The 25,160-nt window shown below is 41.0% G+C and overlaps 1 protein-coding gene across 1 annotated transcript in view; it reads right to left on the bottom strand.

The window, feature by feature from the left end:
• The window catches only part of tmtc1 (transmembrane O-mannosyltransferase targeting cadherins 1), a 281,545-nt gene that overhangs the window by 230,764 nt on the left and 25,621 nt on the right, over positions 1–25,160 (bottom strand). The window contains exon 2 of the mRNA XM_073481208.1: positions 17,017–17,194. Coding sequence (XP_073337309.1) covers positions 17,017–17,194 — 178 coding nt within the window. The remainder of the gene's footprint in view (positions 1–17,016; positions 17,195–25,160) is intronic.

Raw genomic sequence — 25,160 nt, forward strand, 5'->3', positions numbered from 1 at the left:
ATTTTAATTTAACTTTTTAACAAAGCCTTTGTTATGAGCAGGGGTGTTGGAACTGGAGGAGGCGTGACATTTACCAGGCAGGGTGGGACTGACAAATATTCAGTGGGTCACATAATGGAAAGGGTCGATTCAAGTGTTTTTGGTATTTATCTCACTGGAGACTTAGGGTTTTATACTGTATGTCTCTTGCTGGTTCCTAACTTTATAAAAGCACAATAAAATGTTCCTGGAAACCCCCTTTAATCTATGTGTTTACAGGAAGCCTTTTATTTATAATTTAGCTTTTAGTCCAATTATTAGTGTAATAAAAGGCTTCGTATGGATGCAACCAGCGTGACAAAGAGAGGAGCAGGGATGAAAGAAACATACCTATTTGTCTCACTCCCCATGTCTCTCTCTCTCTCTCTCTCCAATTCAGACTTATTACATAATTCTGCAGGAATCTGAGCTCAGCTGCAGATGCCTCTCTGTATCCAAGGCACAGGGGGAGAGGAAGTGTAAAAGTGCAGCTTGGTTAAACACACCCAAACACATACATACTGAGCGTGTGAGACTTTTTCCAGGCAGACTGTCACCCCGGGCACATTCTAAGAAGAGTTGTTTATCTCCAGTTGCCTGTCCCTCGGCTCTGTCTGTCCTAGCCTTCATCAACAGCCCAAACACCACAAGTTTTATTTTGTGTGTGTGTGTGTGTGTGTGTGTGTGTGTGTGTGTGTGTGTGTGTGTGTGTGCGTGTGTGTGTGTGCGTGTGTGTGTGTGTGTGTGTGTGTGTGTGTGTGTGTGTGTCTGGGCTCAGGCAAACACAGCACACATATGGCTGATGGGATCCACACATGGCCAGCATGCTATCAGCTGAAAGAGGAGAGGAGGTATGGATGAATGGAGGCTTTTCAGCTCTGAAACAGGAGTCCCATTCAGTTGATACGGACCGACTGACTGACTGCCAGGCCCGCCAAATCGGACACACTAATCCTGGTTCTGTTGAGGTTCATGCTGAGTTTATTTGCAACATGTTAATGATGAACAACTGGAGGGAAACTGATACAAACAGCCCCAAGAGTCTGATTATTTGTCTCTCTATTCCAAATGACTAAAAAGACTAAAAAGTATACATGTCTGTAGTATACTTGTATTCATATAAAATAAATCAAGTCGACATTAGTAATAAAAAATAGGTGAGCTAAATGAGACCAACTGAATATAATTTTTATCATAATTCTTCATTAATGTGGGCAAGTCAGCACAAAGGTATTGTGTCATTCAAACAGTAATTTATTGATGGTCCCTAAATGAAACCCCAGGTTGAAAATTATTAAGAAGATGCTGCTGGATTCAGACTGAATGTCTTAAACTTATCCAACTTAAAACTAAATTCACAGCAGTGAATTTTTGCTCTCTAAAATGATCTGTCAAGTACCAGCTCTCCAAAACTAGGACACTAAGGTGCCATATCAGCTCCTGTAACTTAAGCTAACCTAGCTTTCATTACAAACAAACACACCTTCATGTACCCAACGAATAACGTCCTTTCAATGATACATTGATCTCGGTAGTAGTAGTGTAAAATATAAAATAATACTAATATTAATTTTGCGTTTTCATTGGACCTGATAAACCTGATGATGGTGCAGGATGAAATGCCAGGGAATCACCAAAACTATTACAATTCATCCTTTGGAGAACATAATTGTCTGTACAAAACTTTCAAGGCAATCTATTCTATTTTTTTTTTGTCTGAACCAAAGTGACACAACGACCAATGAGTAGCATGTGCCTGCAGTTTCAGGCCGACAGTTCTGTGACCACAGCTCCGGGCCACTTTCCGAGTACTCTAAGTTTTAATGGTGAGCGTTACAAAACCATATATAAAAATGATGTGAGTGGCTGATAACAGTTCATGTGTGGTAAACAGTTTACACCGTTTAAAAAATGAGAATATTTCAACTTAATTAAAATGGTAAAACAATGAGTATGAAACAAGCATTTACACATTTACACCAAGGACAGCGGGCTACTGCTGGTTTATGGAGCTGACAGACACAATCAAACATATGCATGCTTTTATCATCTTTGAAGTTTAATTATTTTGCTGGCTAGACTGAATTATCATAGTCATCCAGTCAACAATTAGTTATAAGACAGGTAGTTGGGCTAGCCAAAATCATGCTACATGTTCGTTAACAATAAACAAACACATACAACAGACTAACAGTTAATTTTGCAGCAAGCTATCTAAGCCAACACAAGATTGTAACATTAGTGCTTTTAAGACTATTACAGTGAGCTAACGTAACTCACACTTCAGCTTGCTAACTTTAACTTTTTAAGTAATTTTAAATAATTTTAAATTTTAGTTGTTTTCTACGCTTTTGCTAAATCTAGCTAAATACTATATTGGTAATCCAATTAGGTAGGAGGCACAATCGACAAAAAAAATGGTGTTGCACAGCTGCGGTCCTGTTGCCTCCTCCAACACATATTGCCACACCCAAAAGAAAAAGACAAAAAAAAAAGAGACACCTTTGAAGGTTGGGGGAGGTGGCTGTGTGCTTAAGATTATGTGACTGGCCAAGGCTGTCCCTTTATTTATAAAGGCAATTCACAGATAACACAGAGTGGATTCAAATAGCACTGATGGGAAGGTATTTACTTTTTAGAAACAACAACTGATGTTGTTCCTACATGTGCTTTGATCAACGTAACTTTGCTGCTGCAGAGGCTAGGCTGTGGTCAATCATTCAGCTTTTGTAGTTAATGCAACAGCTAATGCTGTAAGCTAACTAAGAGGAAACCAAATTACCATCTATTATATCATGCAACGCTTGGTAGTGTTTATGGTTACTGTCGCACAGTGAAACAGATTGGGCAGAGAGTAACAAGCTTTTTTAAAGTTGTCTTGTTTACAAAAGTACGGAAGCCCTAAAGGGCCATGCATTCATACATTTTATTTTCTCCGTGTTCCCATGATAACAAGTTCATTTCATTTGTTTTCTCGAGATCTCGAGTTATTATCTCGAAATAACTGCCGTTTTCCTGAGATAACGGGATAATTTTCTCAAGATCGAGATAACAAAACTCTGTTTTCCCGAGATAACGATATAATTAATTCGAGATGACATCAGGCTCACTTAGATTGCGCTGCCGATATAGCTGAAGCCTTGCTAACTGTCTTTTTAGATTATGCATACTAATGTGTATATTATCTGTAATAGCAAGGCATAATGCTATTTCAGCCTGTGTCAGGCCTTGATTGAAAAGATATGTGACGTGGTGATCGATATGCTCCTGCTCCTCTGACATTGCTACACTGAATGATGTTTCCTGCAATGATTTAATATACTAAGCTATCATTTTGTTCTCTCAAGATCTCGAGAAAATTATCCCGTTATCTCGGGAAAACGGCAGTTGTTATTTCGAGATAATAACTCGAGATCTCGAGAAAACAAATGAAATTAACTCGTTATCATGGGAAAACGGAGGAAATAAAATGTATGAATGCATGGCCCTTTAGGGCTTCCGTATGAAAGACCTACTGCCCAACTGTGTTTTTATGTGACTAGTCAGAAGAGAAAAGAACCAAATAGTGAGGTATGCCGAGGGTTTATCAGCAGTAACCAAAATGCTTTAACCTTGTGAAAACAATGATGTGTGATTATGTGATTCAGTTTAGACAAAGACTGGCAACGTTCTGCAGGAGAAATCTCTCTCCTTAGACTTACAGAAGTTTGACTCTTTCTAAAATGTGACTAGATAACCAAGCCTGATGGAGAAAACAAGTATGAGAGAAATTGCCGGGGTGAAAAATGTGTTTCTTCCCCCAATATGACTGCCTGCCTGTGTGCTTGTTCGTCTCCATCAATCTCATTCCTTATCAAGATAAGAAAAATGAACTCCATTTGGTCTTAATGATGGAGCCCTTTCATATTGAGGTGCAGTCTGAGATTCATCAAGCTACTGTACTCGGGTGTGTGAACAGGCACATTTCCATCCACTTCTCTTAATAACATTTACATAATAGCAGTTGATGGAAACTGGACATTTCTCAAAAATGTGCATTTTTTGATAAAAACATTAGGATTTTTTGACTGTTCCAAGATGGCTGAAAAATATCTGAGACCTGGGAGTTAACGAATCTACGCACTAATGATTTCTGATCTTATAAGCACAAAGCAATATACACCAGCTTCAAGTAGTAGGCTTAAGCCAGCACTGACAGATGTTTTCAACAATTTAAATGACAAACAGTGGCAGAGGCAAAGTAGCATCTTATTAGATGTAGCAATTATAATTTCTGTAAGTAACATGCCCAAATTGTCATACTTAAACTCATGGCTGCTGTGTATTTAAAGGAAAACTACAGTTTACTACACCAACCCTAACCACCACATAGAGTGGTGATGGCTAATCAAAAGCAACAATCAAAAACAATCAGCTGACAAAAGAGAGCTGAAATGATCAGTCAGTTAAGCAAATAGTCCATCAACATAACAGCAACAAATTTGGTAAATGGTTTATCATATCAAAAAAATAATGCTAAACCTTCCCTTGAGCATGCATGAGGGGGTGTATTTGGTCTACAGCCATGTGTGTAGGTGTGTGGTCAAGTCAGGACTCAATGTTTCCCAGCAGAACATTGCATAGTAACAAGATGATAAAGCCCAAGGTCAACGACATCAAATGTCTTGTTTTGTCCAACCAGTAGTCCAGACCTCAAAGTAACTTAATATACTATAATGTTAAGCAGAGATGCATGACAATATTGGCACGTCATATGTAATGGCTTTAAATTGAAATATCAGCATCAGCTCACATGGCAGGCCGATAAGATGGCGCTTTAATTATGCACACACAACTTGAACTGTTGACTCATTTGTTTTCCTATTTTGTCCAGTGAATGTGTACATTTTGAAAAGCACTGTATGTCTAAGACACTTAACGTCGTCTGCAAGTAGGTGTGTAAATTGAGTGAATACTAGTAACACTATTATTATTTCTTGACCGACTTAGCTAATGCTCCTAAGCCATCAAAGTGCCGCCAGTGTATCAGTAATTATGATACATTGTTACTTACAATAAAATGTTTAGAATGATCAACAGAAAAACAAAATCCAACCTGGTGGCAGACCGAATAGCATAGTGAAAGGGAACCAATCTATACACGGATGGTGCCATTTTCCTACAGCCATTACACTGTAACGTTAGTATTGCATTGAAGTGGCAACAGATAACTTTTCCCTCTAGCGTTTGGGCTATTATTGTTGGCGCTGCTGTTACAAAGACAACTGGATTGTTTATGTTTTCCCCAGTCGCAAATAACAACAACACAGGACAAAACCGTTTATTCATTCATTTCGTCTATAAGAGAAATGGATCGTCACTTAATTTTCCTTTTCCCAGGTGACTGTGTGCGCGGTAGCAGACAAAATGATATAGTGATAGTGAGGTTTATAGAGAACCAATATAAACACAGATGGTTTCATTATTATATATCCATTATATTTTGCAACCAACATTTACTTCATAATAATGTGTTGAAGCAGAAAACTGACAGTTTAATAAGTTAAAACAAAAATGTGTCTATTGCCATTTTAAACAATTAATCCTTTACCAAGTGTTTCAAACCCCATCCTGCCAGAAAGTTAGCACAACCAATCAGCTTGGTCTCAAGAAAGCTGACCTACATTAATTACCCTCCTCTACATGGATCTGCAATCACATTTACATGTGCTGTATCTTCACAAAAGCTGATTACAGATCTCAAATGATTCTTTGAGTTTCAGTTGAGATGTTTATAACCTAGACAAAAATGTTGAATACTATGAGAATTGAAAAAGATCCTAAACTTGATTCAGATTCAATACAATGCTTTTGAACAGAAAGCAAACATGACTTGTAAGAGGTTGGAGGGTGCACAGAGCCAAGAGTCAGCTCTTTGCCTCTCTCTCAGTCACATCCAGTCCAAGTGTTTCTTCCTGTTCTGGCACTTTGACTGGCATGCTGGGAAATGAGCAGGAAAATCAACTCTTGCCTGCACCGGCCTGGAGACTTTGAGACCGTTTTTCTTACTCCTTCATGTTTCCTGCTCTCACTTTCTTTTCTGTCTTGTCATCTTGCTTCCCTTGCTGTTAGCTCGCTTTCACTCCCTCTCCTCTCCTCTCCTCTCCTCTCCTCTCCTCTCCTCTCCTTCGTGTCTCTGCTTCTCTCTGTGCAGGGAGTCAGGGAAGCGCCCTGGCAGGAGGCTTGTCCTGTTACAACCCCTGCTGCTCTCCATTCATCTCTGCCTTGCTCACTCCCTCCCTCCCTGTATGCCTGCCTCTCCTTCCTTTATCACTCTCCTCCACCATTTCTCATGCATTTCTCTTTCTTTGCTCAACTCTTTCTCCATGCTGCACATATTCCTCTGCTCCATTCATACCCAACCCCCCGTCCCCCTTATGCTTATCTCCATTCCAATTTCACTAGAGCTCTTGTGTAGTGAACATCTGAGCTCTTATTGTCACCTCACCTGTTGAAGCAAGGAAGAGGAATAATAACCTGCTATGCTTTTTTGCATAGATTACACAACTTGCAAAACTTGCCTCACCACCTTTCAGAGCCAGGTAGGGGAAACACTTCCCTTTGGGGAAACACTTGGAAAGTAGAGCAGAGGTTCTAAATGGCAAGAGGTGTGTGAGAGCTGAATTAGGCTGGTACAAAGGAGACAGCAGGAGAGAATGAAATTATATATATATTAAATATATTATATGTGTTTCTGTACTGATCCCAAAGGATCTGCTCTCTTCCTCAGAGTTATTTTTGAAGGGTGCACAAACCACTGCCATGAAGGGCAGAAGATAGACAGACAGCAGCTCTCAATTCTCAATCCTTCATTGAAAGGAGTACACCAGATGAAGGTAACATGTTGGGTAACTCCTGTTGGGAATTGATGGTAGGGCAGGTGTGGTTATTAGAAATGAATAATTATTGATAATAATTATTAAAATTAAATTAATAAATTTAATTTTCAAATCATTAAAAACGGGGCACCACCCTGGGGGGGCACACAAGATGAATTTGTCATGGTCATCAACCATAAGTCTCCAACAGGTCGCTCATAAGATTACGTCTGTGCGCGTAACCCCTAATGCGTGCGTACATGTACATGTGGGTTAGTTAGAGAGAGAGAGAGAGAGAGAGAGAGAGAGAGAGAGAGAGAGAGAGAGAGAGAGAGAGAGGAAGACAAAGACAAGGCAGGGCTCCAATCAGCTCGTGATGAGCGAAAGGGAAAGGGCGGAAAAATGATGTTTTACAACGTAAAACTAACAGCAAATAAAAAGGACTCAGCGGGCCACAAACTCACAAACAAACAATGTAGCTTACAAGCATACAATACAGACTAACTTATAGTATCTGTCCAGACACTAATTAAGCCTCACTTGTAGTTGTGTCTTCCTTAATCCAGCTCGCTTCCTCGGCGTGCATTAAAGGCGGTTGCAGCGTCCTGCATTGGCTGTTAAGACAGCGTAGTCGACGTGGGCATTAAGAAAACGGGCAAAGTGGGCGTTTTCTGAGGAAAAATCCTCCTTCTGCAGGCGGTGAAAGAGGCTAGTTGCACAGCGTCTTTTCTGGATCCGGAGTGTGTTTAGTAAACATGGGGCAGTTTTGGCTCGTCCAGTGAGATGAAAGACTGCGGCCTAGGCGGGTAAAATCCAGACGTCTATATGCTTCCTTTGAGTAACAGTTGCGTAGGCAAAAGCTGATGCTTCCGGCAACACGTAACTCTGGGACTGCGTTGAAATGAGTCTGCAGCTGTACTCATCTCCTCCGGTCGCATGATTTCATTCCTTTTCAGTGACACAGCTCCTTCTCGTGCTCAGATTTATTCTCCTCATGATCACATTTTGTGCTCGCACTGAGATGTTTGCTGCTTTCTTTCAAAATGTGTGCTTACACTCAAAAGTCACATGCTTGTGCTCACACATCTTCTTCTTGCACACAAAAATTTCGCTCGCATTCAAATATGTCCTGTGCTCGCTCAGATCTAAAGTCTGCGCGCTCAGATCTAATGTGAACGCACTCAGAACAAGCACCTCCTCAAGGCTGTCCCTCCCTGCACTTAAAATAGTGTGTTTCACCAGCCAATAGGGAGACAGCTAGAGTGTGGACCAATCAAATGACGGATGCCACCTTGGGTGTGTTCCTTCGCACTTCTTTTGAGTGCTCTGTAGGGGCGGGTATATGGTCTGTTTGTAAAACTGTTTCTCTCAAAATTTGAATCGTCACCTATTTAAGACATATTTATGTATAATTAATCTAAAGTAATCCTAAAAAGAGTTATCGTAGTTTAGATTTTTTTCAATTTAATATCAGCGGACATATGTTATATAGTATATATACAACAGCGTAGGAATGTTACGATAGTCGAGTGGTTAAGTATTTTAAACCACACAGAGTCGCAGCATTATCGCCGCAGCGGAGGTTCGCCAATTCTCCACCGCTGGTTGTTCACACAGAGCCGAGCAGCTCCGGCGTAAAAGACGAACCAGAGTAATTCACACAGAAAGCCGGCGCCAGCGTGGCGGTACATGTCATGAAGATGACTTGTGTGTTTTTTTCAACGGGTTCCCCGGTGTCCTCCTGTTAATCTAAACATGTACCCGCTGACTGTTTATAATCATACTGATGCTGTTATAATGTGTTGTGATTGAGATCCTGACCCACCAAACATCCTACGTTTTCCTCTGAATTACATAGTTACATAATCACCCTCAGTAAACAGGAGACTGTCTGACTCTTTCACTGGCGGGGAGGGAGGCTGTTTTCTGGGGGGAAAGTTCACTGAAGTCTCGGTCGGGAGGGCTGACCGTCGTGGTGATTTTTTACACCGTGACATTTCTCTATAATTTGTTGAGTGATGGACCTGTTCAGTTATCAGACAGTGAACACCATCAGATCGACACATCCTCACTCTGCCCCGCCGGCTAATCCGTTCACACTGGTTCGGTTCGCCAATACTGCGCCTCTGATACTACCTCTGATACTACCTCCGTATCAGAGGCACAGCGAAATTTCACCCCTCGCCACATCTGAAACTTTCACACAGAGGCGGATGCGGAGAATTGGCACAGAATCCCCGCATGTAAACGGGAGTGTGAAAAGGGATAGTGTGGCGGCTGGGATGCGAACCAGCGTCCCATGGTTTAAAATGCAACATCTAACACATCTAAGATTAATTATACATAAATATGCTGGCGTCTTAAATAGGTGACGATTCAAATAGCTGGCTAATATGGTAAATTGGTGTATTTTGAGAGAAGCAGTTTTACAAACAGACCATATACCCGCCCCTACGGAGCACTCAAAAAAAGTGCAAAGGAACGCACCCAAGGTGGCACCCGTCATTTGATTGGTCCACACTCTAGCTGTCTCCCTATTGGCTGGTGAAACACAATATTTTAAGTGCAGGGAGGGACAGCCTTGAGGAGGTGCTTGTTCTGAGTGCATGCACATTAGATCTGAGCGCGCAGACTTTAGATCTGAGCGAGCACAGGACATATTTGAATGCGAGCGAAATTTTTGTGTGCAAGAAGAAGATGTGTGAGCACAAGCATGTGATTTTTTAGTTCAAGCACACATTTTGAAAGAAAGCAGCAGACATCTCAGTGCGACCACAAAATGTGAGCGTGAGGAGAATAAATCTGAGCACGAGAAGGAGCTGTGTCACTGAAAAGAAATGAAATCATGTTCTCAAATTGAAAATCTACGCTCTTGAATAAAGATAGGATAATTCTTCCATAAAGGAGTCCGCATTTAAGCGTTGAGCTACACAAGGGCTGATCTGATGTCAGAACCATGTGGACGGTCCCAACACTCCTTATTAGGGGTTGGACAAAACAGCAATATATCGTTGTCCTTCCTCGTGCAATACAAGTATCGATACACTGGCGCCAAATATCAATATTTTAATTTAATAAATAAGGTGCTATAAACTGATTTCCCTGCCAATTTGACTCCCCAGCATTGCTACTTCATGGCTTCTCACGGTGGCACTTATCACATGAATGAGGGAAACTTGAACTGAAGTTAACTGGCCAAAGAAGAGGAGGTTTACAGCTGGATAATGGCAGACAGCAATGTGCAGAAAGTTAGGTTAAGAGATGTCCAAGCCACGTTTAATAGGACAAACAAAAGCAATAAAGACTACGCAATATGCAACAACTGTCTGGTAAAAGTGAAGTACACAGGCAACACCATGAACATACAAAGCCACCTACAGCACCACCACCCTGATCTCTTTGTTGAGAAAGCAGCTAGTGCTAGCGTGTAAGTCAACCTGCAGCGGTGAATGCAATGTAGTGCTTAATACAACATTATTATGGAGTTTTGGGTTAAATTTGGCTATATATAATAGTAAATGATTATCAGGGATAGTTATTAATTATGATAAATAATAAGCTCCAATTTTCATTAGATCACCTCTGGGCACCACCCTTGAAGAAGGGAAAAAATAGCCGATTCACCAAATCAGTCTCATAAAAATGTAATAAACTTTCAGTTTGTAACTGATTAATAATTAACCTTATAACTACAACCAAAATGACCACAACAGCTAGTAATTGTCGAAGGGTTTTGGAGTCCTTGATAGAGTAGAGGTTGGCAACATTCACTAATGTAGGTTGATGAAGGTTCTCAGTCATCCAGGTCATGGTAAATCTAGGTGCTGTATCGTAGGCAACTGGACTTGAAGACATTTCACCTCTCATCCAAGAGGCTTCTTCAGTTCTAACTAACCGGAGAGGATTAGGCTGGCTTTTAAACTCTATGTGGGTGTGTTCTTACAGAGTCATTAGGGCCACTTGTTATGTGGGTCGTTGGTCAAACCGGCCTTCATGGGGGTTGCTAGGGCTAGGTGAGCCAAGGTGTGAATGGTTGTTAAGCTGTCTGGGGAGAGAACTCAGTACAGCATTGTAAGTGGGAGATAAGTAGTGTCTTAGGCCACCTCCTCTGTTCAAAGACGGTCGTTCCAGTTTGACATAGATGGATTCCTTTACTCCTCTTTCAAACCATATGTCTTCTCTGGCCAAGATGTTTACATTGTTGTCCTCAAAGGAATGTTTTTTCTCCTTCAGATGTAAGTGGACAGCAGAGTCTTGACCTGAGGAGTTGGCCCTCCTGTGTTGTGCCATTCGTTTATGGAGGGGTTGTTTTGTCTCCCCAATGTACAAATCTGTGCAGTCCTGGCTGCATTGAACAGCATAAACTACATTACTCTGCGTATGCCTGGGTGTCTTGTCCTTAGGATTGACAAGTTTCTGCCTCAGTGTGTTGGTAGGTTTAAAGTGAACCAGGATATGATGTTTATTAAAGATCCTCCTGAATTTCTCAGATGTTTCTGGGACATAGGGAATGACGATGTTGTCACATTTCCTCGTCTCCTCCTCTCTGTCTGCTCTGGATCTTTTAGAGGTTTTGTTAAAGGTCTCGTTTGGGTATCCACAGGTTCTAAATGCTCCCCTCATGTTCTTCTGTTCCTTCTCCTTCCCCTCTGACTTAGTGGGCACGGTCTCAGCCCAATGGTTTAAGGTTCTGATGATCCCCAGCTTGTGCTCCAGTGGGTGATGAGAGTCGAACAGCAAGTACTGATCTGTGTGTGTAGGTTTTCTGTACACCTCAATATTGAGGTTTCTGTGGTGGTGCGCACATCATGTGCTCACTGATATCACATGTGGGTATGATATGCTCCAGGCTGAAGGAGTGTGTGTGTGTGTAATGTGATGCCAGGTTAGAGAAGATGGTTAGTTGCATGCAAAGACCCTGAGTCTGTGTGAAGCATAATTAATAAATAATAAATAATAATTCAACTAACGTCAAATTAGCCGTGTAGCAAAGCAACCTACCAATAACCTGACCTGAGATCACAATAACACCAAACAGTGAACAAACACGTAGCTTGAACACATGTGCATTACATGAATTAGAGTAAAAACTCCTGTGCTTAGCCTTGCTATGCTATGCTGTATAGGCCCAGTTCAACGTTACCAGCCTTTGAAAAAAAGGTGCTGATGGTTCCTTGGCTGTTAAGCCAAGCAGGAGAAGGTTGGGATTCCAATGTTGAACAATGCTGTTCTTGCTGTGCAAGGTCTGATGAAAGACAGCAGGTGGAGGGTACTGGTTGCTCCTTTCCTTTGCAGGGATAGCAGCTCGGTGCAAACTTGCTTCGTGTTCCTTGGATTGTGTAGTTAGCTGGTAAGCTTTGCATTGCAGCTGCTGGTGCTAACTAAGCTGGAATACTAGCAGGACCTTGCGTCGCTGCTGTGAGGAGAAGTTCTTTGGGCCTGCTCGAAATGCAGCTGGCAACTCTCAGCAGCTTTTAGGCCCAGAAGAATCCAGAAGAGATCTTGAGGGCAGGCAGCCCTGTGGGGAGAGAGGTGGAGAAGAGAGAGAACAAAGGAAGGAGCTGGAGTTTTGACTATCTGGTCAGTCACCCTGACCAATAGTAGCTCAAAGCTGAATTTGCACCTTGGTGTGAAGACTCAGAGTCCATTTTGAAATCCACAATGAACAACCTCATCTTTGGGTTACAACAGCAATGTTTAAAGCAAAGCTTCCTTTCTCATTCCAGAGGGCTGCCAGTATTACAAAGTCCATTGCTGGGTTTGAAAATGTAGGTTTTTTCCAAATGCTACAAACACTGGAACCAAGGAATGAAATTCCGAGCAGAAAATATTTCACAGAGAAAACTTTTCCAGCTTTTTGTGTTTTTTGCTACAGTCCTTTTGGGTATCGGCCAGCAGCTCATTCTCGTGTTGTTTTACTTCTTCCATGAACAGATCTCTCCAGTGTCTCTCTGCCTGCCTCCCAGTGTATCTTGGTCACCTGGAAGCATACTCTCCGCCGTCTCCTGATCACACCATCCTACCCTCCTCGTTCACCTTATTATTTTTCCATGTTCAATCAACACCTTTGGAGTGAACACTTGCGTCTGTTCACTGCATTTTGGGCATGGCCGACTACTGTTCCTGTTCCTTGGTCGGCGTCCCTGCCGACTCCCTCCGGTGTTTCTCCATCGGCGGCCCGGCCGACCTCCTCCAGTGTTTCTCCATTGGCGGTCCGGCCGACATTCGCCAGTGGTTCCCAGCCTCCCAGCCATCCTCCAGAGGACTTCCGCCTTCACTGCCAACCTCCCACTCGGCCTCCAGAGGGCCTCCTCCTCCTGGTCCCCTTGTGTTGTGTCATCTCATGCCTGTGTTTTTCCCTCTCCACGTGTGTAGATCCTCAGCATCTCTCTGCTCAGCCTGCAGTTTCATTTGCACCTCTGGATCCTCACCTTGCTGCCACCAAGCCATCCATTCTGCCTGCCTGCCCTCCGTGCTCCCTGCTCCCTGCCACAGTTTTTTGTTGTAGTAAACAAACTCTTTTTAGACTGCACATTGGTCTGCAGTCTCTGCATTTTGGATCCAACAAAAACCTCAACCCCGACAGTAATCGCTGCCAAAGGTGCTTCAACTAAGTACTGAGTAAAGGGTCTGAATATTTTTGTCAATGTGATATTTCAGTTTTTCCCTTTTGATAAATTTGAGAAAAAATTCTTAAATTCTATGTCCACTTTGTCATTATGGTGTATTGAGTGTAGATTGAGGAGGCGAAAAAAATATTTTAAGTTAATTACTAATTTTAGCATACGGCTGCAAAATAACAAAATGTGAAAAAAGTGAAGGGGTCTGAATACATTCTAAATGCACTGTATATCATATACTATCTCCTTGGAGTGGAGGCCGTGTGACTCAGCCACCACTTGGCAATGCCTCGGCCTGCTCAGTCTTCCTCCTGGATCCACATTCTTCAAATATATTTGATATAATTTACTTGTATCAGATATTCTGTCAATGAAATTTGCAAACTGTGATTATGATGTCCAGTTCTGTACATGCAACATCTATTGCATGTCCTGGGAGAGGGATCCCTCCGCTGTGGCTCTTCCTGAGGTTCCATCCATCTTCTTTTTCTCCCCTGTTCAAAAGGTTTTTTTAATATAAATAATTAATACTTTTTCCTCACTCGAATCGAGGGTCTAAGAACAGAGGATGTCGTTCACTGTACAGATTGTGAAGCCCACTGAGGCAATGTGATTGTGATTTTGGGCTACATAAATAAAATTGATTTGATTTGATATGTATTTATTACTCACCAGGCTGTTCAGAGAAGACTGGAGCTTGCACTGCTCATGTCTTGTACTTTACAGCAAGACATTGTCTTCCATCATCTACTGCACGTAATGTACCTGCAGCAGTTCACTGTTCAAGTCTTATATCAAGGATCACTTCACACACCTTACAGGTTTAAGATTAAGTTAATCTGAAATGCTAACCCATTGCATGCATTTTCTGGACTGGGACAAGATATTACTCCATACAGAGGGGGTGTAGATATGGAGAATATTGTTATTGCTGTCTGATGTTAAATACTAACTTAACCTGTTTACATTTTATCTACATATGACCCTGGTCTGTGTTTCTTGGCTTGTTTAAAGAACGGATGGTGGGCTAAAATTGCATCAACACACTCTTTATGTAGGGCTTGGGCTTGAGGAACCTGGACTGAGCCATTTTCTCTTTATTCAGACATTTTATAGATTAAACAGTTAATTGATTAATTGAAAAAAAAAATCAGTATTTTAATTGATAATGAAATTATCAATTAAATACATTTAGATACATTTTACAAGCTGGTGTGAGACAGATCTCAGATTGACAAAGATGGCACTGTTTGGTAAAGAAGAAGTTAGGGAGGCATTTTTCTTTCTTTCTTTCTTTCTTTCTTTTAATGATTACTCCTCACAGTTACAGGGGGGAAAAAAGGTTTTATTCACCAATAGGAAGCAGCAACACAAGAAACTTAACTGGGACAAAACCAGCAGACCCTGAGGGGAAATGTCGCTTGTGTTTAGGCTCTGAATAAATTCTGAATCAACTTTAGCATAAATTCTGCCTCTGACTCATTACGCTGTCTTGCAGAGGACTGCATTTTGAATAGAAAAATAATAAAAGCAATTTAATTCAGAAAAAATCAGCAAGAGACTATCCACAGGCTATCAATTTACTCCATCGTCACTGCACAATGCATTCAACCAATCAGTCAACCATGTAGGCTCCAGGAAAAATAGTGAATGTAATTATGTTCTTATGAAGGGTTTTATAGTGCTTTCCACTGACTCTAGCTGAACTGAACTGAACTGATGCGACTTTGGACGTGTTCCACCTCACCACACATGGCTGTCATGGCTGTCATTCACATATGTAAAGGTGAGCTGCGACATTGTGTGATACTGTTCAGTCGTTCTGTGGACACCTTTCTTGGTTCAGTGCGTCCCGTGACCCAAACAGTTATGTTACGCTTACAGTTAAGTCAAAATACTTCATTTATGTCTAGAATGTGCATTTTTAGTCAGTCCTTTAGTCAGTCCTTGTGCCTGGCCTACATGACTTCAAAGAAGGAAAGTGACAGTTGTTCAGGAACTATCAACACATGATGACCATTATCTCTGATATCCAATTGCAAATAAACATTCATAAATACGGGAGCCCTAAACGGGAACGGGTCGAGCATATTGTTTCCTCTGTTTTCACATGATAACAAGTTACATTCTGTTTGTTTTCTTTGAGATCCTAAGATATTTATGTCATTATCACTGAATAACAAATGTTGTTTTCCTGAGATTAAGGAGATCTTTTATCATGAAAAAACGACTTCATTAGATTCATAAGAGTGGGCCATGACACACACACACTGCTGTGGGCTGGGTTTGAGAGTTTCAAAGCAAACAATATGAACTTTTAATGATATTTTGCTATTTGAATGTTGTACCTATTGATTTGATATGGCATTTACATTATATGTACTGTAAGAGATAGGTGTAATATTAGCATTATAATGTAGTGCTTTTATCCACACAGACTTTTAACACTTGTGAGGAGCAGCTTGCTAAAGTGTTTAGTTAAACTATGTCTGTAAGTCTGTGACAGATATAATAACAGTGTTAGCAGCTAAAACGCTTTAACATCCATTCTGTGTAGAATCAGGGCAGAATAAACAACAGTCTTACATACAGTGATCAAATCAAAAAACATGCGTTACTGTCCAGGCTAAGACCTCTCGTTAGCACAGGGGAAAGAAACTACCCACAGTAATGGGTGTTTGAATGGTGTAGGCAAATAAAGTATGGATATAAAACAGTGAGATTGAAGTACAGTCTGATGCATTGATCAATAAAGGGTACTCCTTGATCTGACATTTTCATCTTTAATCAGCTGCTGCACTTGTCAAGATGATATGTATGCATGCTTGCATAACACTGCTGATCTGATAAACATTAGTCTATAAGTAATAAGAGGGAACAACCTTTTTGTTTTCTCGTGATAATGGGTTAATTTCTCTGTCATCACAAAAAAATGGTCTTCGTTATCTCGAGATGACAGTATTCTAAAAAAAAATATTGGACATACGGCCATAGTAATGGACTTCCATACATAAATATACTTAGAAAGCATAGAGAAAAACACTCCCTCAGAACTTGCTTGAGAATCACCAGGTTTAAGTCATCATGTGACAGTTGTCTGGGTGCACTGCACACAGGAACTGCTAGTAGCTTATTGGCCCCAATAAAAGTATGCACAATTTGTCAAGATGTAAACAAATTATGGGATATGAAACATGGGGCTCAAGTTGTAGCCCACAGTGTACTTAATGAATCCATGGAAACGATATACTTTCTGTTTACAACCCCCAAAGCATTATGGTTACATTAACTGACAATTCAGGTACTCCGCAGCAGCAGGGGGTGGCAATAGCAAGGAGGGAAAGGTCAGTTCTCTCATAGTAGCTATTTCAGTGACATGGAACATTTTGTGAAAGGTCATTGTTTGAAATTTGATTGAGAACCCATTTCTCATTTTTATACTTGTTTTGTTTTTGGGAGCAACTTTGTGCTGTGTTCCAGCACATTCTCTGTGCCAGTTTGTGACAGTGTCATGTACTCACGGCCTCGGTGTGGATGGGGTGCACAGCGAAGAGCAGTGCCGTGACGAAGGCCAGGCGCCAGTCTTCAAACGCACAGCGTTCACACGTGTGCATGAGCAGGCAGGTTACGGCGCAGTGCAAACACACATTGACGATGTGGAAAGATAGAGGCGTCATGCCGTGCAGCAGGATGTTCAACCTGACGGACAGACAGAGAAAAATACTCAACACTGTTGGATAAGACGGGAGCTGCTGTGACTTACTGTTTATCTGACCGTGTGAAAGTGTGAATCTGTTGAGTAAAACATATATGATTCAAACTCACAAAAACAGACTGATAGATAGATGAGCACAGTCAGTGTCATTCATTTTCCCATGAAGCCTAACCATATGAAGACAAAAAAGGGTCAACCTTATCTAAACCAATCACTCAGCTACATACTGCTGTGGATTTACTGAGGGAATATCTAAAGTAAATTACCTTTTACATTTGCTGGATTAAGTGACTGTTTTATAATGCTGAACAGAATCTCAATCCATTTTCCGCAGTGCCATGAATTTCAAATGAAAAGAGCATGATTGCTTTGAGAGAAAATGTCGGATTCCGACACCAAATCACACCCTGCTTAAGATCTTCCAGCAGCTAATCCCTCAATGAGGAATAACAGTGAAATATTCAATTTTCACCTATGATGAACAACCTGATAACAGCAGTACTGTGGTTCAGGTTCCAGCTGTCATTCTATAATAGATTTTGCATTTTACAACACTTTAGAAGATAGTGTCAGTATCTCAAGATGATTTTCTCTTTGTTTAACGCTACTGAATAGGAAAAAGGATGAAAGCTTTATGTCTTCATATAGTCTACCTCTAAGGTGAGGCTTTGCAGAGCAGAACAAAATCAACCAGGGAGAACTGAACAGAACATGGCCTCACATCTGAACTGCTTATGTCTGATTGTAATTAGTTCTAATGGGGTCCTCTGTGAGCCCTCACCCAGTCCATTAAGTGATGAAGGAGACTCTGGCCTCCACTGTCCCTCTTTTATTAATAATTCAATGAGTATGACTGATAAAACCTGCTTGAGCTTGCAGAAAGAGCCTTAACCCTCACCATTATCTCACTGTGACCTTAGTTGATGCTGATCTGCCTTCAGAGCTGACACTGCGATGAAGGGCCATGAGATGAATTTCCCAGGAGGCCCGGTCAGGGTCCCAACCCATCCAGTGGAGTGAAGGCTTCAGAGGAATTTAAATTTCTCATTTGAGGCATCTAGCTGATGTGCTTATCCACAGAGACTTACAATGAGGGAGCAGGTTGGGGTTAGGTGTCATGTTTCAGGACATTTAGACAGGAAGCATGGCTGCTGACGGACATGTATACTGGCTGCTGGAGGAATCTAATCTGTGACCTTTGTGTAATGTGCTGTCTGTATAACCACTACTCTCAAACACGAATAATTTTACCTTAAAAGGGACTGTTCTCATTTTAGATTCAGCGAAACAAAGGTCAACAATGAAGAGGTAATTTAGTTAAAGTCAATAAATGTTTGTAATTCTGTTATAAACAATTGTTTATAACAGCGTTACAAACACATTTATTTATTAACACTTGTCTTACTTTTATTACTGTTCTTAAGCATCTAGAAACTGTTAATGAACGCTTATTATGATGTAACAATAAACATGTTAAAGATGCTTTTAAATTAACATTATAGTCTTAGTAACAACTAATAATGTTAATAAGCCCATTTTAACATATTAACAAACACTCATTACAAGGGCATTAAAGACAAGTTATGTCCACTGAAGGTGCTTGTTTTTGCCACTGACAGGCTGAGGTTGTTATTCTAAGTGTCTGACATCATTCCTACAGCGAGGAATACTAAGATCCTTTTGGTAACCAGAAACACAAGTCTCGCTCACAGAAAAGTCTTGCTCTGAAATCTCACTAGAGGTGAGTTGTTGCGGGAAGACACCGGTGGAGCCATTGAGAAGTTGTCATTAGGGGTGTCACGATTCTCTAAATCCTCGATTCCATTCAATTTTCGATTCTAAGGTCATGGTTCGATTCGATTCTCGCTTTTTAAATTTATTTTTTTTAAAGCACAGCTTGCTATGCCATTTTTAGACTAGACTTTTATGCAATATAATATCTGACCTTTGTTAGCAATGTACCACACTACATTGTCAAATTTAAAACATTTATTAACAACATAATGTAACAATAACTTATATCTTCAGTCAAATGGAAATTTAAACAAAATAATCTGCCATCTAGTTTCTCTTTTGTAACTGCAGTCTTCTTCACAGAAGATGACATTCAAGTTCACAACGAAACAAACAAAAAATAAAACAGCCATGTCCATAGTCTTCTCTGAACAATTAAGTGTCTTAACAAACTTTTTCCGAACAGTTGGACATATACAAGGTGCCTAAGGTGTGAGTGGGCGAGCGAGAGTGAGGGAGCGTACATACGTGCGGACAGTGAATGAATGGGAGAGGAAAGAGAAAGGAGTAGCAGTAGTAGCGACAGCAATAAAGTGAACAATATAGGCTGCAGTTTGGCTGAATAAAGGCGACAGCTCCTCAAGATACAGCAAAGCTCCCTGGTATTATTTCCCGACCAGCTTAACACGTGAAAGGGGATTCACCCCGAAGGTAAACAGAAACTTCAGCCCTGGAGGAAAACATCTCCCCTGTGCTTCCCGACCACGGTCCGGGAGCCGAACAGGAATGCTATCGTTTGACTGGCTGTAGCTAATAGCTACTGTCTTAGCTAGTAGCTAAGTTAGAGGAGGTTGACTGGCAGCACTTCAACATGTGTGTGTTTTTTCCCCTTGGCAAGCCGACCGGACGTGCCATGGGGGCGTGGCAGCATCGACGATTCCATTTTTTAATTCGAAGTTCGAGATTGTGACACCCTTAGTTGTCATGGCTGAGTATTTAACTGACTCTTATCTTCTAGGTGAAGCAACAACGCTAACAACTCACCTCTCTGTATCCCAACACTGATAGCCCCCACACTGATAGTCAATATGAACAGAGGGAATGATCACAGCAAGCAAAACCTTTTTAAATTAATGTGGGTACCCCTCTTCTACTGGCACACTGTAAACCAATCTTTTAACACAACACAATGTGCTATTGTGTGGATTGAGTATAAAAGTAAAGTAGTCATCTGGAACTGAAAATTCACACAACCTGTACAGATGCAGCTCTTAAAATGCTCTTAAAACTTCCTGTTCCTCTGTGACAGGGCCCCAACCGGTCTGTGGTGGGTCCGTGCTCGGACCTGGTCGAGTCTATGACTGGAATGAGATCCCTCGTGATGATGTAGTGAACATGGGGCGAATCATAACACCTCTAAATACTATGTGTGGAAATCAGTTGCAATGGTCTATCTATCCACCAGGTGGAGCAGTTACATTTCCATTTAGGGCATTTAGCAGACGCTTTTGTCCAAAGCGACTTACAATAAGTACATTTGTCACAAGAAAGAAACCACAACATATCACCGTCGAAAAGAAAAGATAGAAACAATTTTCAAGCCCTCATCTGAGCAAAGTAGCTGCTATTTATCAAGGATACCATAAGTACAAAAGTGCTATGATGTAAGTGCTAAGGGTAACAACATACAAGTGCATACATTTTTTTTGGGGGGGGGGTCATGTTCTGCAGGGTTGAGGTGAAGACTGAACAAGTGAGTCTTGAGTCTTTTGCGGAAGATGGCGAGTGATTCTGCTGTCCTGACACGAGCAGTGATGATGTAAGCTGAAGCATTACTTCAGCGTGAAACCAACTGCCCCACTTTACTGTTCTCTCTGGTTATGTAGCAGCAGTTTCAAAAATATTTGTGTCTTTCTACTGAATAGACAGCTAACTTTTATGCAAGTGCCATCTTAAAAACTACCACAAAATCAAAAATAGCCCTACTCATTACAGATGCACTATGTAGTTTGGGGTGAGAAAATTTGAATCAGATCTTCATTGACTGATTTCATGTGCATAAACAAACTAAATAAACACACTGTCTTTGATTTCATGACTCAATAAACAAATGGTCAATTTCCGAATAATATACGTACAGTATATTCTCGAATAATAACTATTGATGCATTAATGTGTTTATAACTTTAGGGCTGCAGAAGGGACAGAATGAACTAATTTTAATATCTTTATATACTGCTGGGTGGCTTTACCTATAATAATATAACCTAGCCACAACTTTAGATTAGTTAATTTGTATCTTATATCAATAAGTAAAGTAACCAGTAGGCCTATAAACTAACTAAAGCTTTAAAATAAATGTTGTGGAAAAAAAGTATAGTAATTGCCTATATAATGTAGCAGAAGACTAAGGTTTAGGCTTAAAGAGTATTTATCCTGTATTTGTTTTTTGTGAGAGAAGCACCATCTCATGGACACTCTGCAGTTGAAGTAATGGGCGTGTTTACAGTGGAATCTAGGCAGACCCCCAGGAGGAAAGGGGGACTCCCAGTGGCTGGCAATCGACTGAGAAAAGGCTGGCAGTCGCCTTGCAGCCGTAAGGCCTTTGGTTGGGAGGGGAAAATTGAGGCAGCTGCATTTGTATTTCTTTGGACTAAGGAAGGAGGCAGGACACAGGAACAGGAAGTTGTCCATCTCATCCTAAATTTTCAAAATCTTGGCTCCATGACAGCTTAGGCTGAGCCAGTGATGGCATGGAGGAAAACTTGACACAATGATGGGATGTAAGACTGTCAAGTCAAACTAAAGTTTAAACTAGTTCTTATTAAAGAACTACAAAAACTGCAAAAGAACTACAAAAAAACGGAAGGAGGAACCATCGCACAGTTGGCTTGTTAACCATTTAATGCCCACGTGTCCTGATTGCTTGTTAATGTCCTGAATCTATTGAAATGTGGTGAGAATGTACTATATGTAAAATATGTAAAGCTTAATAGGTACTTATGTATTTAGCATATCTGAGGGTTTTCACTTTGATCTTGAAATTTGGTAAATTATGAAATGAAAATTGATTGTGTTGTGTGTTAATCACAAAAGCAGATAGGCAATTTAAATATAGCATGATTTGTAAACAGGTTTGGGTTTCACAGTATTTATTTATGTAGGTGTTTATTTTTCTGGTATTTTGTATACTTATCTTGTATTTTTGTAGACTTATTTTCTATTACAGTCATTTGAAATATCATTGGCATTATGTACAGAATTTAAACATTTTTTCTTTTTGTGTGTTTCTATGATTGAAAGGTTTTTCACCTAATGGCTAATGGGAATGGCTTAAACCGCTTGCACTTGGAAAATAAAAGGGAGAAAAGGAAAAGCTGCCTGGTCATTTGACTGAATTCCAGTTAAACCTCTGGGTAGATGACTCCATCCCTTTCAAGTGGGGATATTGCATGGCAAAACCTTAAGAAACTTGACAAAGACAAAGATGACTTGATTGGTATTTGGGGAAACAATTTAATCCATTCAACATCCCACAGAACACAACAAAAAGAAACTGTATTTGATGAGCCTACAGTAGATGAACAGACAGATGTGACAGCTTTTGTCACAGTATTTTCAACAATTCTGTCAAGTCAGTTCATATTGGGTTCTGGTGTGTGTTTCATCCTTGAGCAGAGGAAAAAAGTAGTAGAATCATAGTAATTTACAGCATTAAAGTCTAAAAAATAAACTTTGATGAGATTCCTCTATTTTCTAACTATGATTGTACTAAGTCAAGGAAATGTTAATATTTAAGACAACCCCAACACAATGTGAGGCACCCATTGCTACTAGTCAAGTTTAGTGTTAACCAACATTTTGCCTACAGCTTACTCTGTATAATTCAGAATCAACACATTACTAGACAGATGCAAATCTACAAATATCAAAATGAGAACAGAGCACTGTATCAGTTGTGAATGTGCTACAGCAAGCATCTACGAGCAGCTCTGCACATCACCACTTAGTAATATGCTGTCTGCCTGTTGGACAGATAAAACCAAGGAATCAGCTGGAATGTAATGATTTCTCTGTTAGAACAAAAGCAAAGAGAGATTTCTAGACTTAACAACAGATGCATTGGTAAGAAGTGGTGAATGAGGAGAACATAAATGTGCAACAACTCAGTAGAATGCAACTAAGTTGTACTGCAGGTTTGTTTTTAGGCAATGCAGTTATTTCACGTAGATGAATTTGATTATGTAAACCCCAGCTGACCCGACAGGTTTTTATGTCCATGCCATCACTATACTAAAAGTCTAAATAAGCTGACAACCCTCCGAGACAACAATGGTCAACCTCCCTGTACAAAATTGTGGAGGGAAGTGAGCAACATGTTAAATATCTAGCAAATTCTTGCTTTCAGAAATTTCATTAACATCAAAACGATTGACCCTGTTAGGAGCATGAATAACTGGTGAACATGAAAGTGCTCTATAACCCTGAAAATTTACAGGTACAAGTAAGAAGTGCAAAACGCATTCATCCTGTGACAAACACGAATGTCCTAGCTTGGTTCCAGACCTAAGAATCACAAAAGTTGGGATGCTGTGTTGAATGAAAAAGAATAAAGGTTTTACAGTGTACCTGAGCCCATGTAGTATTATCCTTTATACAATCATGTGTTTCACCAAATGCCTTTCATACCCATTCATGATACTATCACCGGTTAGCAATGAACCTGTTTACCTTTGGAATGTTCCAAACAGGTGTTTTTGGAGCATTCCACAACTTTGACAGTCTTTTGCTGCCCCTGTCCCCACTTGTTTGAAACATGTTGCTGCCATCAAATTCATAACAAGCAGATATTTAGAAAATCAAGTTAATGGGTTGGGAGTGAGCTATTGGCCGAAGTGAAGGAGCTCAAGTATCTTGGGGTCTTGACCAGGAAGGAGGGTAAAATGGATTTAAGCGTCAGCAGCTGTAATGGCCAATAGGATGACAATGCTGATACAAGCAGTCAGAAATCTTTCACAGGATGGCTGCGCTCACCCATTCCAGCAACACTCCTAGTATAAAGAGCAACTTTATAGATAAATGCAAGATGGTGCCGCGAGATCGGCAGCCAGTTACAGCAGCTCCGTCTTTTACATTATCTTTCTAGTGCTTTAAGTGTGTTTAGATTATTTCTTTAGTTTTTGTTTCTGCTGCACTGACCCACTTTGCAAGTGAGGAACTATGGATGATCAGTTTGTAACTTTAGCAGTCTGCATACTGCTATTTATCAGACTTTTAAAAACTTCAGCTACGGCTCCATTGTTTACACTCGCGATCAGCTGTTGGCTCTGCGCCAGACGCAACTTCTCTACGCGGAGAAACCGGAGATCGTCAAGGAGATACGGAGGAGGAAAAGAGGCTGCAGAGCTGGAGTGAAGCGTTGGGCGATGAAAAGACGGTATAAACCATGATTACCGTCTGTCATCATGGGAAACGTAAGATCTCTCCCTAATAAGATGGTGGAATTAACGGCGCTGACCCGGCTACAGAGAGAGTATCGTGAATGTAGCCTCAGGTGCTTACGTAGACGTGGCTGAACGGACTTTCTCCAGACTCACTGGTAACCCTGGAAGGCTTCCAGATCATATGGGCGGAAAGGAGAGCAGAGGAGTGTGGTAAGAGTAAAGGAGGGGGCATAGCTGTGTTTGTTAATGAGAGATGGTGCAACCCTGGACACATCAGTGGTAAAGAGCAGTGCTGCACCAGAGACATTGAGCTACTAGCTGTTAGCATTCGGCCATACTATCTTCCGAGGGAGTTTTCACATGTAATCATCATAACTGTTTACATCCCTCCCTCGGCCGATGCTACTGCAGCCTGTGAGCTCCTCCACACTGTTGTTTCTCAACTTCAGACTCAGCACTCACAGTCCCTCTTCCTCATCTCTGGGGACTTTAACCATGCTCCCCTGTCCTCTACTCTCCCTTCCTTCACCCAGCATGTGAAATGTCAGACCAGGGACAATAAAACCTTGGATCTCCTGTATGCAAACTTGAAGGAAGCATACACATCCTCCCCCCTCCCCCCGCTTGGTTGCTCAGATCACAACCTGGTCCATCTGCTACCTGACTACATACCTGTGGTGAATAAATATCCGCCACAGAAAAAGTCAGTGAAGGTTTGGTCTGAGGAGGCCAGGGAAAGGCTGAGAGACTGCTTCGACATCACAGACTGGGA

Source organism: Pagrus major, chromosome 14 (assembly GCF_040436345.1).
Source record: "Pagrus major chromosome 14, Pma_NU_1.0".
Classification (NCBI taxonomy): Eukaryota; Metazoa; Chordata; class Actinopteri; order Spariformes; family Sparidae; genus Pagrus; species Pagrus major.